General features: G+C 38.4%; 1 protein-coding gene across 6 annotated transcripts in view; it reads left to right on the top strand.

The window, feature by feature from the left end:
* Window positions 1-13762, top strand: part of SPIRE1 (spire type actin nucleation factor 1) — a 370834-nt gene that overhangs the window by 340978 nt on the left and 16094 nt on the right. For 4 of the 6 annotated variants that reach the window (XR_010323504.1, XM_064294750.1, XM_064294751.1 and 1 more), the window contains 3 exons: window positions 751-841; window positions 9532-9684; window positions 11655-11797. Coding sequence is in view for 5 of the 6 variants with exons in the window: in XM_064294750.1 (XP_064150820.1) it covers window positions 751-841; window positions 9532-9684; window positions 11655-11797 (387 nt within the window). In the remaining variant the exon portion in view is untranslated. The remainder of the gene's footprint in view (window positions 1-750; window positions 842-9531; window positions 9685-11654; window positions 11798-13762) is intronic. The other 2 variants (XM_064294752.1, XM_023544004.2) reach the window with 1 other exon arrangement.

The following is a 13762-nucleotide window of genomic DNA, read 5'->3' as shown; positions in this document are numbered from 1 at the left end:
TCCTTAAAAGCAATTAAATTGTCAAAGCAATCCCTCAAAGGCTAAGAGAAAATAAAAATCTTAGATCTTTTGATAAGTGGCATGTTGCTTGCCAAAGTGAGCCATAAGGTCAATAAGAACGAGTTGAGCATTCATACAATAAAGAAGCTGAAATTCATGGATGTGTTAGTGTAGCCCCTAAATGACACAGATGGGCTCTCTGGTTCATGATAAGGTGTTTGCAAAGACTGAGAAAGCGTTAAGTGTTACGTATAAGCATTAACAACTGTTTACATAGCATTTATATTGTATTAGGTATTATCAGTAATCTAGAGATGATTTGAAGTATACGGGAGGGTGTGTGAGAAAGTCCGTAGGTTATATGCAAATACTGTGCCATTTTATATAAGGAACTTGAGCATTCCACAGGGGTCTTGGGACTAATCCCCCATGGATACTAAGAGGCAACTGTATTAAGTGTTTCGAACCTGTTAGCATCATTATTTTATCTCCTCTTTTACAAAGGAAGAAACTAAGATAACAAACTTAGTCGTGTCATTTCACTCTCATGAAGGGCAAAGGCAGGACTCAGCCCAGGTCTGTCTAATTTTAAACTTATGTTAATTTGTCTCCTACTGCCTTGACACTCTGCCATGATAATATGTAGTGCCTCATGTTAAAATAAGTATTTAATAATAAATTGTTCTTAATTACCATGAGAACACTAATGTCTAAGAGATCTCTGTATTTCTCTGCCTATACCTTTCTTAGGAAGAAACTGTGCACAAGTCAACCAGCAGTAGCAGTGTTTCTCCCTCCTTCCTTGGAGACCCCTTACTGGAGACCATGTCAACAAGGAAGAGTAAGTATTTGTGGTACAAAGAACCAGAGTCACAACCACTCTGAAATACAGTGGACCTAGGATAAGAATCCCAAAGTGCTCTGTGCTCATTTTAGGTAGACAACTAACCATAAAATTTCACTAGTTAGGAGCTGAAAAATTATTTTCTTAAGGTTGCATCATAAGAAAGGGCTAAGCTGGTAACTGGGGTTCCGGTTCTTAAAGCACACCAACATGATTTTTGTTTACAGATGATAGTTTCTAGTTGTATGAAATAAAGCAACTATTTTATATATACACACACATTTAGATTATCACCTTGTCTGAATTTAAGCCAGAATCCCTACATAATCACATTTTTATCATTCCTCCTACACACGCACACATTTTCACATACATGTATAGCTATTAAAAACAACTTTATAACTCTTCACGCGGTAGGTTCTGACCACAGATATCTAAAGTTAAATGATTTCTAAATGTTTTAATAATCTTTTTCATTTATAAGAAAACCATGAAGGGTTAAAAATTATGTATTAAAGCTAATGAAGGAAAATACATGGACAGATATAGGATCTAGCAATAAGGTATTCATGCTTGATAATTTTAAATGTTTTGTCTTTGTGTTTTTCAATAAATACATAAAAGGTAATGATAAAATTATATTACAGGGCACATGAAGTATAAAGACATAATGATAACAAAAGAGGGGGACAGGAATGAAATAGATATATAATTTCTTATATGTTATTACAGTTTAGTTTTGTACCAACTTACCCTAGAATATTATAAATACAGGCTCTTAAATGTAATATTCATGGCAATCACTAAGAAAATATATTTTAAAAACATACAAAAAAGAGAAAGGAGCCAAACAGGCTCATTACAATAAACCAACAACACACAAAAGCAAGCCGTACTAAAGGACAAAGACAAAGAAGGTGTTAGACACACAAAAAACAAATAACAAAATGGCAGAAGTAAGTCACTTCTTATCAGTAATTACAGTGACTATAAATTGAATAAATGCCCCAATCAAAAGCTAGAGAGTAGCAGAATGGATTAAAAAAATATAATCTAACTATATGCTGTTTACAGTAGACACACTTTGAACCCAAGGACACAAACAGGTAGAAAGTGAAAGTATGGGAGAAAAAAATTCCATGCAAATAATAACCAAAAGAGAGCTGGGGTGGCAGTCTTAATATCAGAAGACATAAGGATGTCAGAAGAGGTAAAGATGGACATTATATGGTGATAAAAGGGTCAATTAATCAAGATGTTTAACAATCATAAATATATATGCACCCAACATTGGGGCACCTAAATACATAAAGCAAACACTGATAGAATTGAAGGAAGAAGTAGATAGCACTACAGTAATCGTTGGAAACTTCAATACACCACTTCCAATACTGGACAGAACATCTAGAAAGAAGATCAACAAGGAAACAGAGGACCTGAATGACACTGTAAATCAACTGTTCTTAACAGACATATGTAGAAAACTACACCTAAAAACAGCACAATATACATTCCTTTCCAGCGCACATAGATCATTCTCTAGGATAGAGCAAGTTTTGATAAGTTTTTGAAGATTGAAAGTATTTTCTCTGACTACAGCAGAATGAAGGTAGAAAATCAATAACAGGAAAAAACCTAGAAAACATGCAAACATAGGGAAATTAAACAAAATATTATTAAATTACCAATGAGTCAAGGAAGAAATTGAATGAGAAATCATAAATTTCTTAGAGTCAAATGAATATGAAAGCTACAACATACCAAAACTTACAGGATGTAGCAAAGACAGTACACAGAGGGAAATGTATAGCAATAAATCCCTACATAAAAAAAAGAAGATGTCAAATCAACAGCCTAACTCGACAGCTCCAGGAACTAGAAAGACAAGTGCAAAATAAGCCTAAACCTACCAGAAGAAAAGAAACCACAAAGTAAATAAAATTGAAAACAGGAAAACAATAGAGAGAATCAATAAAACCATAAGTTGGTTCTTTGAAAAGGTCAATAAAATTGAAAAAACTTTAGCTAAACTGACAAAAGAAAAGATGGATAAAACCAAAATAAAAAATGAAAGAGGGGACACTGCAACTAACCTGGTAGAAATAAAGAAAATTATGACAGAATGTTATGACATACTCTTTGGCAACAAACCGGATAATCTAGATGAAATGGACAAATTCTTAGATGCACATAACCTACCCAGACTGACTCAAGAGGAAATAGACGGTCTCAACAGACCAATAACAAGTGAAGACATCAAATCAGTGATCAAAAACCTCCCAACAAAAAAAAAAAAGTCCTGAACCAGGTCACTTCCCTGGAGAATTCTACCAAACATTTAGAGAAGAATTGACACCGATACTGTTTAAACTCTTCCAAAAGATAGAGAAGGAAGGAATACTCCCTAATTTATTGTATGGTGCAAACATAACCGTGGTACCTAAACCAGACAAAGACACAACATGAAAAGTACAAGCCAATATCTCTTATTAATATAGATGCAAAATCCTCAACAAAATACTAGCAAACAGAATCCAGTAGCATATTAAAAGGCTCATACACCATGACCAAGTGGGATTTATTCCAGGAATGCAGTTATGGTTCAACATTAGAAAATCAGTCAACATAATACACCACATCAATAGAACAAAGGAAAAGAATCACCTGATCATTTCTATGGATGCAGAAAAAGCATTTGAAAAAACCCAACACCCTTTCTTGATGAAAACCCTAAAGAAGATTGGAATGGAAGAGAAACTCCTCAATATGATTCAGGGCATGTATAAAAAGCCAACAACCGACATTACACTTAACAAAAAAGACTGAGAGTTTTCCCCTTGAAATTGGAACAATAGAAGGGGGCTCACTCTCGCCAGTTCTATTCATCATTGCATTAGAAGTCCTAGCCAGAACAATAAGACAAGAAAAATAAATAAAAGGTATCCAGATTTCAAAAGAAGTAAAATTACCTCTATTCACAGACAATATATTCCTATATATAGAAAACTCCAAAGAGTCCACACGAAAACTTCTAGAGCTAATAGAAGAATTTAGCAAAGTTGCGGGATGCAAGATCAGCAAACAAAGATCAGTTGGGTTTCTATATACCAGCAATGAGGAATCTGAAAAAAAAACAATTCCATTTACAATAGCATCTCAGAGAATAAAATACCTCGGGATAAATCTAACCAGGGATGTGAAGGACTTACACAACGAAAACTAAAACACTGCTCAATGAGATTAAAGATGAGTTAAATAAATGGAAAGATGTTCCACGTTCATGGATTGGAAGACTTGTTATTGTTAAAATGTCAACACTACACAGAACATTCTGTAGATTCAATGCAGTCCCAATCAAAGTTCCAACAGCCTTCTTTCCAGAAATAGAAAAACCAATCTTCAACCTTATATAGAAGAGTAAGAGGCCCCAAATAGTAAAACAATGTTGAAAGAGAAGAACATAGCGGGAAGACTCAACACGTTCTGATTTTAAAACATACAATACAGCTACAGTAATCAAAGCAGCCTGGTACTGGTATAATAACAGACATATAGACCAATGAATAGAATTGAAATTTCAGAAATAAACCTACTCATCTGTGGTCAGCTGATTTTTGACAAAGCAGCTGAGTCCTTTCAGTGAGGAAAGAAGTGTCTCTTCAATACATGATGTTGGGAAAATTGGATTTCCAAATGCAGAAAAACAAAGCAGGACCCATACCTCACACCATATGAAAAAACAAATTTGAAATGGATTAATGACATAAATGTGCAAAATAAAACTATAAAGTTCTTAAAAGAATAAGCATGGCAACACTGTCACACCTAGCTTTCAACAGTGGATTTTTTAATGTAGTGACAAAAGCACAAAGAGCAAAACACAAAGTAAATAAATGGGACCTTGTAAAAATTAGAAGCTTTTGTTCATCAAAAGACTTTACCAAAAAAGTGGGAAGACAAGGTATCAACTGGGAGAATATCTTCAGAAACCATATATCTGACAAGAATCTATAACCAAAATATATAAATTAATTTGACAGTTCAACAACAAAAAGACAACCCAGTCATAAAATGGGCAAAGGACCTGAATAGACATTTCATGAAAGAGGGCACTCAGATGGCCACCAAACATGTGAAAAGATGCTCAGCATCATTAGCCATCAGAGAGACGCAAGTCAAAACCACAGTGAGATACCATTTCACTCCTATAGGATAGCTAAGATTTAAAAAAAAAAAGAAAAAGAAAATAACAAATGTTGGTCAGAATGTGGGGAAATTGAAACCCTATCCATAGCTGGTGGGAATGCAAAATGGTACAGCCATTGTAGGTGGTGATGGGATATACTCAAGGTCATACTTTGGCTCTCGTGGACTTGTTCTAATTTTTTTCAGTTTCAACTTGAACTTGCATATGAGCAATCGATAATCTGTTCCACAGTCGGCCCCTGAATTCTCAAGAATAGATTTGACATGTTGAACACTAATGACTAAAAAACAAGTGAGTTGTGGAATGACATCAAGAACATCATACATGAAGAAAGCAAGAGGTCATTTAAAAGACAGGAAAGAAATGAAAGACCAAAATGGATGTCAGAAGAGATTCTGAAACTTGCTCTTGAACATCAAGCAGCTAAAGCAAAAGGAAGAAATGAAGTAAAAGAACCGAACAGAAGATTTCAAAGGGCAGCTCGAGAAGACAAAGTACTATAATGACATATGCAAACAGCTGGAGATAGAAAACCAAAAGTTAAGAATATGCTTGGCATTTCTTAAGCAGAAAGAACTGAAGAAAAAATTCAAAACTCGAGTTGCAATAGTGAAGGATTCTATGGGGAAAATATTAAATGATGCAGGAAGCATCAAAAGAAGATGGAAGGAATACACAGAGCCATTATACCAAAAAGAATTGGTTGAGAGACGTTCATCCATTTCGAGAGGTAGCATATAATCAGGAACCCACGGTATTGAAGGAAGAATTTCAAGCTGCGCTGAAGGCACTGGTGAAAAACAAGGCTCCAGGAATTGACAGAATGTCAGTTGAGATGTTTGAACAAATGGATGCAGCGCTGGAGGCGCTCACTTGTCTTTTCCAAGAAATTTGAGAGATACTGGCCACTTGACTGGAAGAGTCATATTTATGCCTATTCCCAAGGATGATCCAACCGAATGCAAAAATTATGGAACAATATCATTAATATCACATGCAAGTAAAATTTTGCTGAAGATCATTCAAAAGCAGCTGCAGCAGTATATCAACAGGGAACTTCCAGAAATTCAGGCTGAATTCAGAAGAGGACGTGGAACCAGGGATATCAGTGCTGATGTCAGATGGATCCTGGCTGAAAGCAGAGAATACCAGAAGGATGTTTACCTATGCAAAGGCATTTGATTGTGTGGATCATAACAAATTATGGATAACATAGGGGGCAGTATGGGAATTCCAGAACACTTAATTGTGCTCATGAGGAACCTTTACAGAGATCAAGAGGCAGTTGTTCAGACAGAACAAGGGGATACTCTGGTTAAGAGTTAAGAATGGTGTATGTCAGGGTTTTATCCTTTCACCATACCTATTCAATCTGTATGCTGAGCAAATAATCCAAGAAGGTGGACTGTATGAAGAAGAATGGGGCATCAAGATTGGAGGAAGACTCATAACATGCATTATGCAGATGACACTACCTTGCTTGCTGAAAGTGAGGAGGACTTGAAGCACTTAATGATGAAGATCAAAGACCACACAGCCTTCAGTATGGGGTACACCTCAACATAAAGAAAAACAAAAATCCTCATAACTGGACCAATAAGCAACATCATGATAAACAGAAAAAGTTGAAGTTGTTAGGGATTTCATTTTACTTGGATCCATATTCAACACCCTTGGAAGCAGTAGTCAAGGAATGAAAAGACGCGTTGCACTGGGAAAATCTGCTGCAGAGAACCTCTTTAAAGTATTGAAAACAAAGATGTCACCTTGAATACTAAGGTGCTCCTGACCCTAGCCATGGAATTTTCAATTGCATATGAAAGCTGGACAATGAATAAGGAAGACCAAAGAAGAACTGACACCTTTAAATTGTGGTGTTGGTGAAGAATATTGAATATACCATGACCTGCCAAAAGAACAAACAAATCTGTCTTGGAAGAAGTACAACCAGAATGCTACTTAGAAGCATGGATGGCAAGACTGCATCTTACATACTTTGGAGGTGTTGTCAGGAGGGATCAGTTCCTAGAGAAGGACATCATGCTTGGTAAAGTACAGGGTGAACAGAAAAGAGGAAGACCCTCAACGAGATAGATTGACACAGTGGCTGCAACAATGGGCTCAAGCATAACAACGATTGTGAGCATGGCACAGGACTAGGCAGCGTTTCATTCTGTGGTACGTGGGGTTGATATGAGATGGAACTGACTCAACAGCACCTAACAACAACATCACAGCCATTGTGGAAAACAGTGGCAGTGTGATGGTTAAGGTTGTGTGTCAGCTTGGCCACGCCATGATTCTCAGTGTTTCGGCAGTCGTATAATGTGATCACTTCCCTGTTGAAATTTGATAACATGATCACCCCCGTGATGGGATTTCCTGTGAGTAGCCATCAGTTGAAGGGGAGCTTTCTTGGGTGGGTGGTCTGCATCATGTGTGGGCAGACATTCAGCCAGGGCCCAGGGGGCTTTTGCTCGTTCTGGATCCTGCAGCTGGCTTCTGTTTATCTGACCTCCGGTTCTTGTGTCTTGAGCCAGCAGCTTACCTGCGGTTTTGCCTGCTGATCTTGGGATTCATCGATGTTCATAGCCTGTGAGCAAGAGCCCTGCTCTCCAGCTTGCCAATCTTGAGTTCACCAGCCCCTGTGGCTGCATGAATCAGGAGAAGCATCTGTCCTGACCCACAGACTTGGGACATTACACAGCCTCTACAACCGTGTGAGCCATTTCCTTGGTACATATGTATTCATAAATGTGGAAGCCTTCGTGGCATAGTGTTTAAAAGCTAAGACTGCTAACCAAAAGGTTGGCAGTACAAATCCACCAGGCGGTCCTTGGAAACTCTGTGGAGCTGTTCTTCTCTGTCCTGTAGGGTCACTATGCATCAGAATCTACTCAACAGCAATGGTTTTTTATGTACACACATACGCACTTTACTAGTGTTGCTTCTCTGGAGTTTAAGACAGGCGGTTCCTCACATAACTAAAAATAGAACTACCGTGTGATCTAGCAATTCCACTTCTAAGTATATACCCACAAGACTTGAAAGCAGAGACACAAAAAGAGACTTGTACACCAGTGTTCATTGTAGCACTATTCACAATAGCCAAAAGTAGAAACAACCTAAATGCCCATCAACAGATGAATAGATCAACAAAATGTGGTACATACGTACAGTGGAACACTACTCGGCCAGTAGGTGAAATGAAGTCTTGATACATGCTAGAGTTTGGATGGAGCTGGAAGACATTATGCCAAGTGAAATAAGTCAGTGACAAAGGACAAATCCTGCATGATCTCATTTATATAAAAAGACAAGAAAAGGCAAGTGTATAGAGAAGAAAGTTTATTAGTGGTTACCAGGGGTAGGAGGGAGGGGGCAAATGGAGAGTTAACAGTATGGGAATACCACATTGATTATGGATAGAGTTGCACAGCTGATTATTGTAATTATTGTCAATAACCTGTAAAAAGTTAAATTGGCAAAAGGTGTGTGATAGATATATTTACAACAACCACCAAAAAATAAAAGAGTAGCTGCTGAGCCTGCCCATGTACAACCAAAAACTTCATGGGATTTGGTTCCTTTGGAGTTTTAGGGTGGTGGTTTCATGGGACATTGCAGTTGTTTGGCCTAATAAGATGTTTAGTGCTTCTGTTTTACCCCCTAGTGTCTTGAGTCTTAAAAGCTTGCAAGTGGCCCTTCAAGGCACAACAGTTGGTCTCTATTCACCTGGAGCAACAGAAGAAGGGCAGTCATTAATAGGAGGAAGATACGGAATCCATGAACAACTGCCTCCTTTGCCATGAGACCGGAAGAACTGGATGGTGCACAGCTACCATTACTAAACAGAAGAATCCTGATTAAAAGGGGGAAAATACAGAACAGAATTTCAAATTCTCATGGTCTCCAGACTTCTTGGAGCCATTGAGGATGAATGAACCCCTGAAACTATAACCCTGAGACAATCTTCAAACCATAAAACAGAAATATCCCCTAAAGTCAGCTTAAAACTGAACAGTAGTTTAGCTTAACTAGTAAAAATGTGTGCTTTGATTTTTATGCTCTTTTAAGAACTATCTCTAAGGGATCAAATTGACAACAGCAACTCAAAAGATTTGATAGGAAGCTCAGGTTCAGTGAGTTTATAAGGGAGGAACAGCTCAGAAAAAGTGGGTGAAAATGGTTGCACAACTCGAAGAACGTAAGCAGTGTCTAAATTGTACATGTAGAAACTGTTAAAACAAAAAAAAAAAGATGGTGGCAGAGCGTAATAAATGTAACTAAGGTCACTGAACAATTTGTGTGAAATTTTCAAATCGGAACCTAACTTGCTGGGTAAACTTTCACCAAAAACTGAATGAAATAGATACATACATATATAAAGATTTTCTTAGAACATCTATTTGATTTCCCATAAACACAGAGGTTTTAACAGGTAACTGTATTACAATAATATTTTTATTTTCTTAAACAGGTTATGGAAACTCTGTTGGCGTAGTGGTTAAGTGCTTCAGCTGCTACCCAAGAGGTCAGCAGTTCGAATCCGCCAGGCGCTTCATGGAAACTCTATGGGGCAGTTCTACTCTGTCCTGTAGGGTTGCTCTGAGTCGGAATCGACTCGATGGCGGTGGGTGTTTCAGGATACAGGTTATATCAAAAACAATAGGAGCTGACCTTGGTTATTTTCTGTAATTGGTATTTGGCCATGCCCATTAAATATTACAGGGACCCAGTTAAATAATATATTTCTGTGTGTGTTCTCAACCGGAAATTATGTTATTTTCCTTTAGTGATTCTTCTTAGTGATACAGTACAAATAAATGGATCATATTTAACTTTGTGTTGACTTTTGCTTCCCTATACCTACTACATCAAGTAGCCTTCAGATACCTAATAGGCAGAAGTAATAAAAATCTGGCAGCATAATTTATTTCTAGTGCACTCCTACTATTTTCAAAATGTGAATCCAGAACAATTCAGACCCTAAAACAGCATCCTTTTAAACTTTGTTGCAAAATAAGGCCAAGCAGAGGAAATAATGGTACAGTATTAATATCAAAGCTAAACTTTTTTTTTATTATTATTTGTAAAAATGGTGTGGCAGGCATCAGACTCCTCATCTAACTTCACAGGAAGGGAGGAGAATCAGTATCAACAGCCCAAGGCTGATTCCTATGAAGCAGAGGTCAGACATACCTCCTCTATCCAACCTTTTTACCAATTTTGACACCAGCCATCCCTTCCACAGCACTCTCAGCTTCTCTGCTGGGTTCAATAATTTGTTGCAGTGGCCACACAGAACTCACAGACAATACTCAAAATTGTGGGGCTTATTAGGGAAGTAACAGGTTACAATTCAGGATCAGGGATGACTCAGAATACAGTTTTTTGGTCAGGACAGCCTCTTCTCAGCCATATCCACAGGCAGGCCTCTCTCTGGCCCTCGGCCCCTTGGCCTCTCCGCCCAGCCTCTACTTGCAAATGTTGCAAGTGTTACAAAGCTCTTTAGCTTTGCCATTAAGTGCCCAGAGGCACCCAACTCCGCCGGTAAGCCTCAGCCTGAAGGCACTCAGCTCTGTCACTCCAAGGGTCAGAAAGCGTCCTGTCCAAAGGCACTAAGTTTTCTTGCTCCGGCTCCTGCCAGCCTGCTGTTCTGCTGCCATCATTTCTTTGGCGCTGCTTCTTGTCATCTCTGCTGTCTTCGGTGTTACAGCTCTCTCTCTCTCTGTCTCCTGGGTCTAGAATCCCTTTTCAGCGCCAAGATTCCATGTCCAAAGGACACACTGGACTCCTAGCTCCTCTTTCTTGCTGGTGGTGAGGTCCCCCCTTCCCACCTCTGGGATGGTTCATTTTAAGTCATCAGAATGGCAGAACTGACCAATCCTCTCATTAGGGTTCCATACACCTGATTTGCATGGTTCCACCCATAAGTGTGTCATGCACCTTATTTGTATTATTAGGAAGCTGTTCAGTCCCCTTGGTGGACCACAAGTACCTTATTTGCAGAGTCCCATTCAGTCTTTTGGTGGGAGTTACAAGACCATGGCTAAAAAAGCCATATAAAACTGACCCACTGTACTGCATTATTTAAATAGAGGTTAATTTAAACCTAAGGATGAAGAAGTCTTGATAAACATCCATTAGGAAGGGTTTTTATATTTTATCTTTATAAAATATAAAGGGAGGTACACTTGAGAAATTTTAGGATGATTTGGCAACACAGAATACATATTCTTACATGTTTTTAAACACCTGAGACTCTTTCATTGCAAAATTCTGTGGAAAATAACATGAAGGTGTTATACATACAAATCGGAGACTATACTTAACTGTGTTTTTGTGTGGGAATTTGAATGAATATTAAAAACACATTTTTTTTTCTTTTTCCTTGCTATTTCTATAGCAATTTTATCTGCAAAGATTCTTCTAGAACAATCCTCAAAGCCTCCTCATAAGGACTACCATCTTAGTATACCCTTCCAATGAAATAAACACTTCACCTTTAAATGCAAAAAATGAAGGCTTTTCTGTTAGTACATTCAAAATCTAAAATTTTTGCTTTGTAAGAGAGTTTATTTCATTTGGTTAAATCTTTAGAGCCTCCAAAATTCTTGCCCATATCCTCAACACCCCAGCCAGAGAGACGGCAGCCGCCCCAAAGACGCCATTCCATTGAAAAGGAAACACCTACTAATGTGAGACAGTTTCTGCCACCATCCAAGCAGAGTTCCCGATCTCTGGTAAGTAATCCAAAGGCTCGGTATAGTTTCTTAGGGATTGGTTCAAAGGCCTAGAATCATTAGCTTTCTTGAGATGATAAGGAGAAAAATACTTCCAAAGCTTAGAATGAACTTCAGATAACCTTGTTTTTAATAGCTAAAGAAAACAAACCTTAATAGTAACCTAAACGAATTTGGCCATCCTTTGTTCATTTTGTTTTTTTCCTTCAGAAGATTTATTAGCGGTTGAAAGTATGAATTGCTATTAAAGAAATGCTTTCTTCCTTTCGAGGAGTATTCATCCATTTAAAAAATACTAAATCCTAAAAAAAAACTCTCAGTAGGATCTAACTACAGTAGACTTTTATTGAGGGAGAATGAGGGGAGAAATTTTGATCCATCGGTTGCCATTGTACATTGTTTTCACATTCGCTTTGTGGCATTGGGGGCCACACGTGACATGTGGACTACTTAGCAGTTTTTGCCCTCTCCCAGGAGATGTCCAGGTTTGTTTTGTTGTTGTTAGGTGCCATCAAGTCGGCTCCGACTCATAGTGACCTTAGGTATGACAGAACAAAACATCGCCTGGTCCCGTGCCATCCTCACAATCGTTGCTGTGTTCGAGCCCATTGTTGCAGCTACTGTGTCAATCCATCTCATTGAGGGTCTTACTCATTGTCATTGATTGTCTACCCAGGTTTGTGTACCCATTGTCGTCAAGTCCATGCTGACTCATAACGACCTTATAGGACAGAGTAGAACTGCTCTGTAGGGTTTCCAAGGAGCGCCTGGTAGATTCAAACTGCCGACCTTTGAGTTAGCAGCCATAGCTCTTAACCACTATGCCACCAAGGTTTCCCAGGTTTGTTTAGTGGCTCTTACTTCTCAGGACAGTGGAACATAGTACACTAGTACCCCATCAGGAAGAACTCAGTAGATTCACCAGTCAAAGGAGTGCTGCAGAGATTCCTTTGTAGTCCCACTTGGCTTCAGAAATATTTGCAGGCGAGATGCAAGGCTTAAATCAATTATACCCACAGCCTAATATCTAATGCTTTTTTTTTTTTTTCAGATACTCATGAATTAAAAACTCTGGAATGTATTTAGCCTATTTGTTTTAGGCTGTTAGGAATCATCAGGGTTTTTAATGAAGCAACAGCAGATGTCCCTCTCTCACTCTGGGAGAAAAAGAAGACAAAGTAAAAGGAGATAGTATGGTTTTTATGAAGAGCTCAAGTTTGAACAGAGCTTATAATGTTGAATCTGGTAAATCATCGCTATTCCCAGACAATATAATTAAAGAACTAATGATTTTATGGCCATTCCTGGTAGTAGTCCTCTAAGTCCTAAGTGGTCACTGAAACACTGTCATTAGATGATGCTTTACCAACAGAAAAGCGGAACTCTGACTGGAGAGGTTCAAAGTACCATCTGAAACCTTGGTTAATATAAATAATTGTTGCTTTAGTAAAATATGCTGTTATTGTCACAACTTAAAATATGTAAGAGGGAACTCCTTTGTGATTTTTTGTCTTAAGTCCAATAATTAGAATGTTCTTCTTTTAACCAGGTTTTCCTAGAAGCCAGTCTGTTATTCAGTCACGTTTGTGACTCTGTAACATCACTATTGACGTTAGACCTAAACTGAATTGAAAATATTATTAATGTAAAGGAATCACCGCATCAACTACCAAAGTAGTTTCAGCTAATTATAGTCAGAAGTGATGCCAGGAAAGGCTACCAGCCCACATCCAGGGCCCATGGTGAAGCTGAACTCTGAGTGTGTGCCTGGTCAGACTGGAAGTTACTTGCTTTGGGAAGCAAAGCAAGATAAAGCCTATCGGCCAGCACCAAGAGAGGTCTAAGTGAAAAGGCTGGAGCGAGCCCCTCTGGGTGGCACCGTAAGATGTTTGGGTTTAAATGTGGACACGGGCCATGTCACCCACACGAAACTGAAGCTCCCTCCAAGTGCCTCTGGCACCAGCT

This window comes from Loxodonta africana, chromosome 11 (genome assembly GCF_030014295.1).
Source record: "Loxodonta africana isolate mLoxAfr1 chromosome 11, mLoxAfr1.hap2, whole genome shotgun sequence".
Taxonomy (NCBI): Eukaryota; Metazoa; Chordata; class Mammalia; order Proboscidea; family Elephantidae; genus Loxodonta; species Loxodonta africana.
The sequence above is the reverse complement of the archived record's forward strand: the minus strand, read 5'-3'. Positions and strand labels throughout refer to the sequence as shown.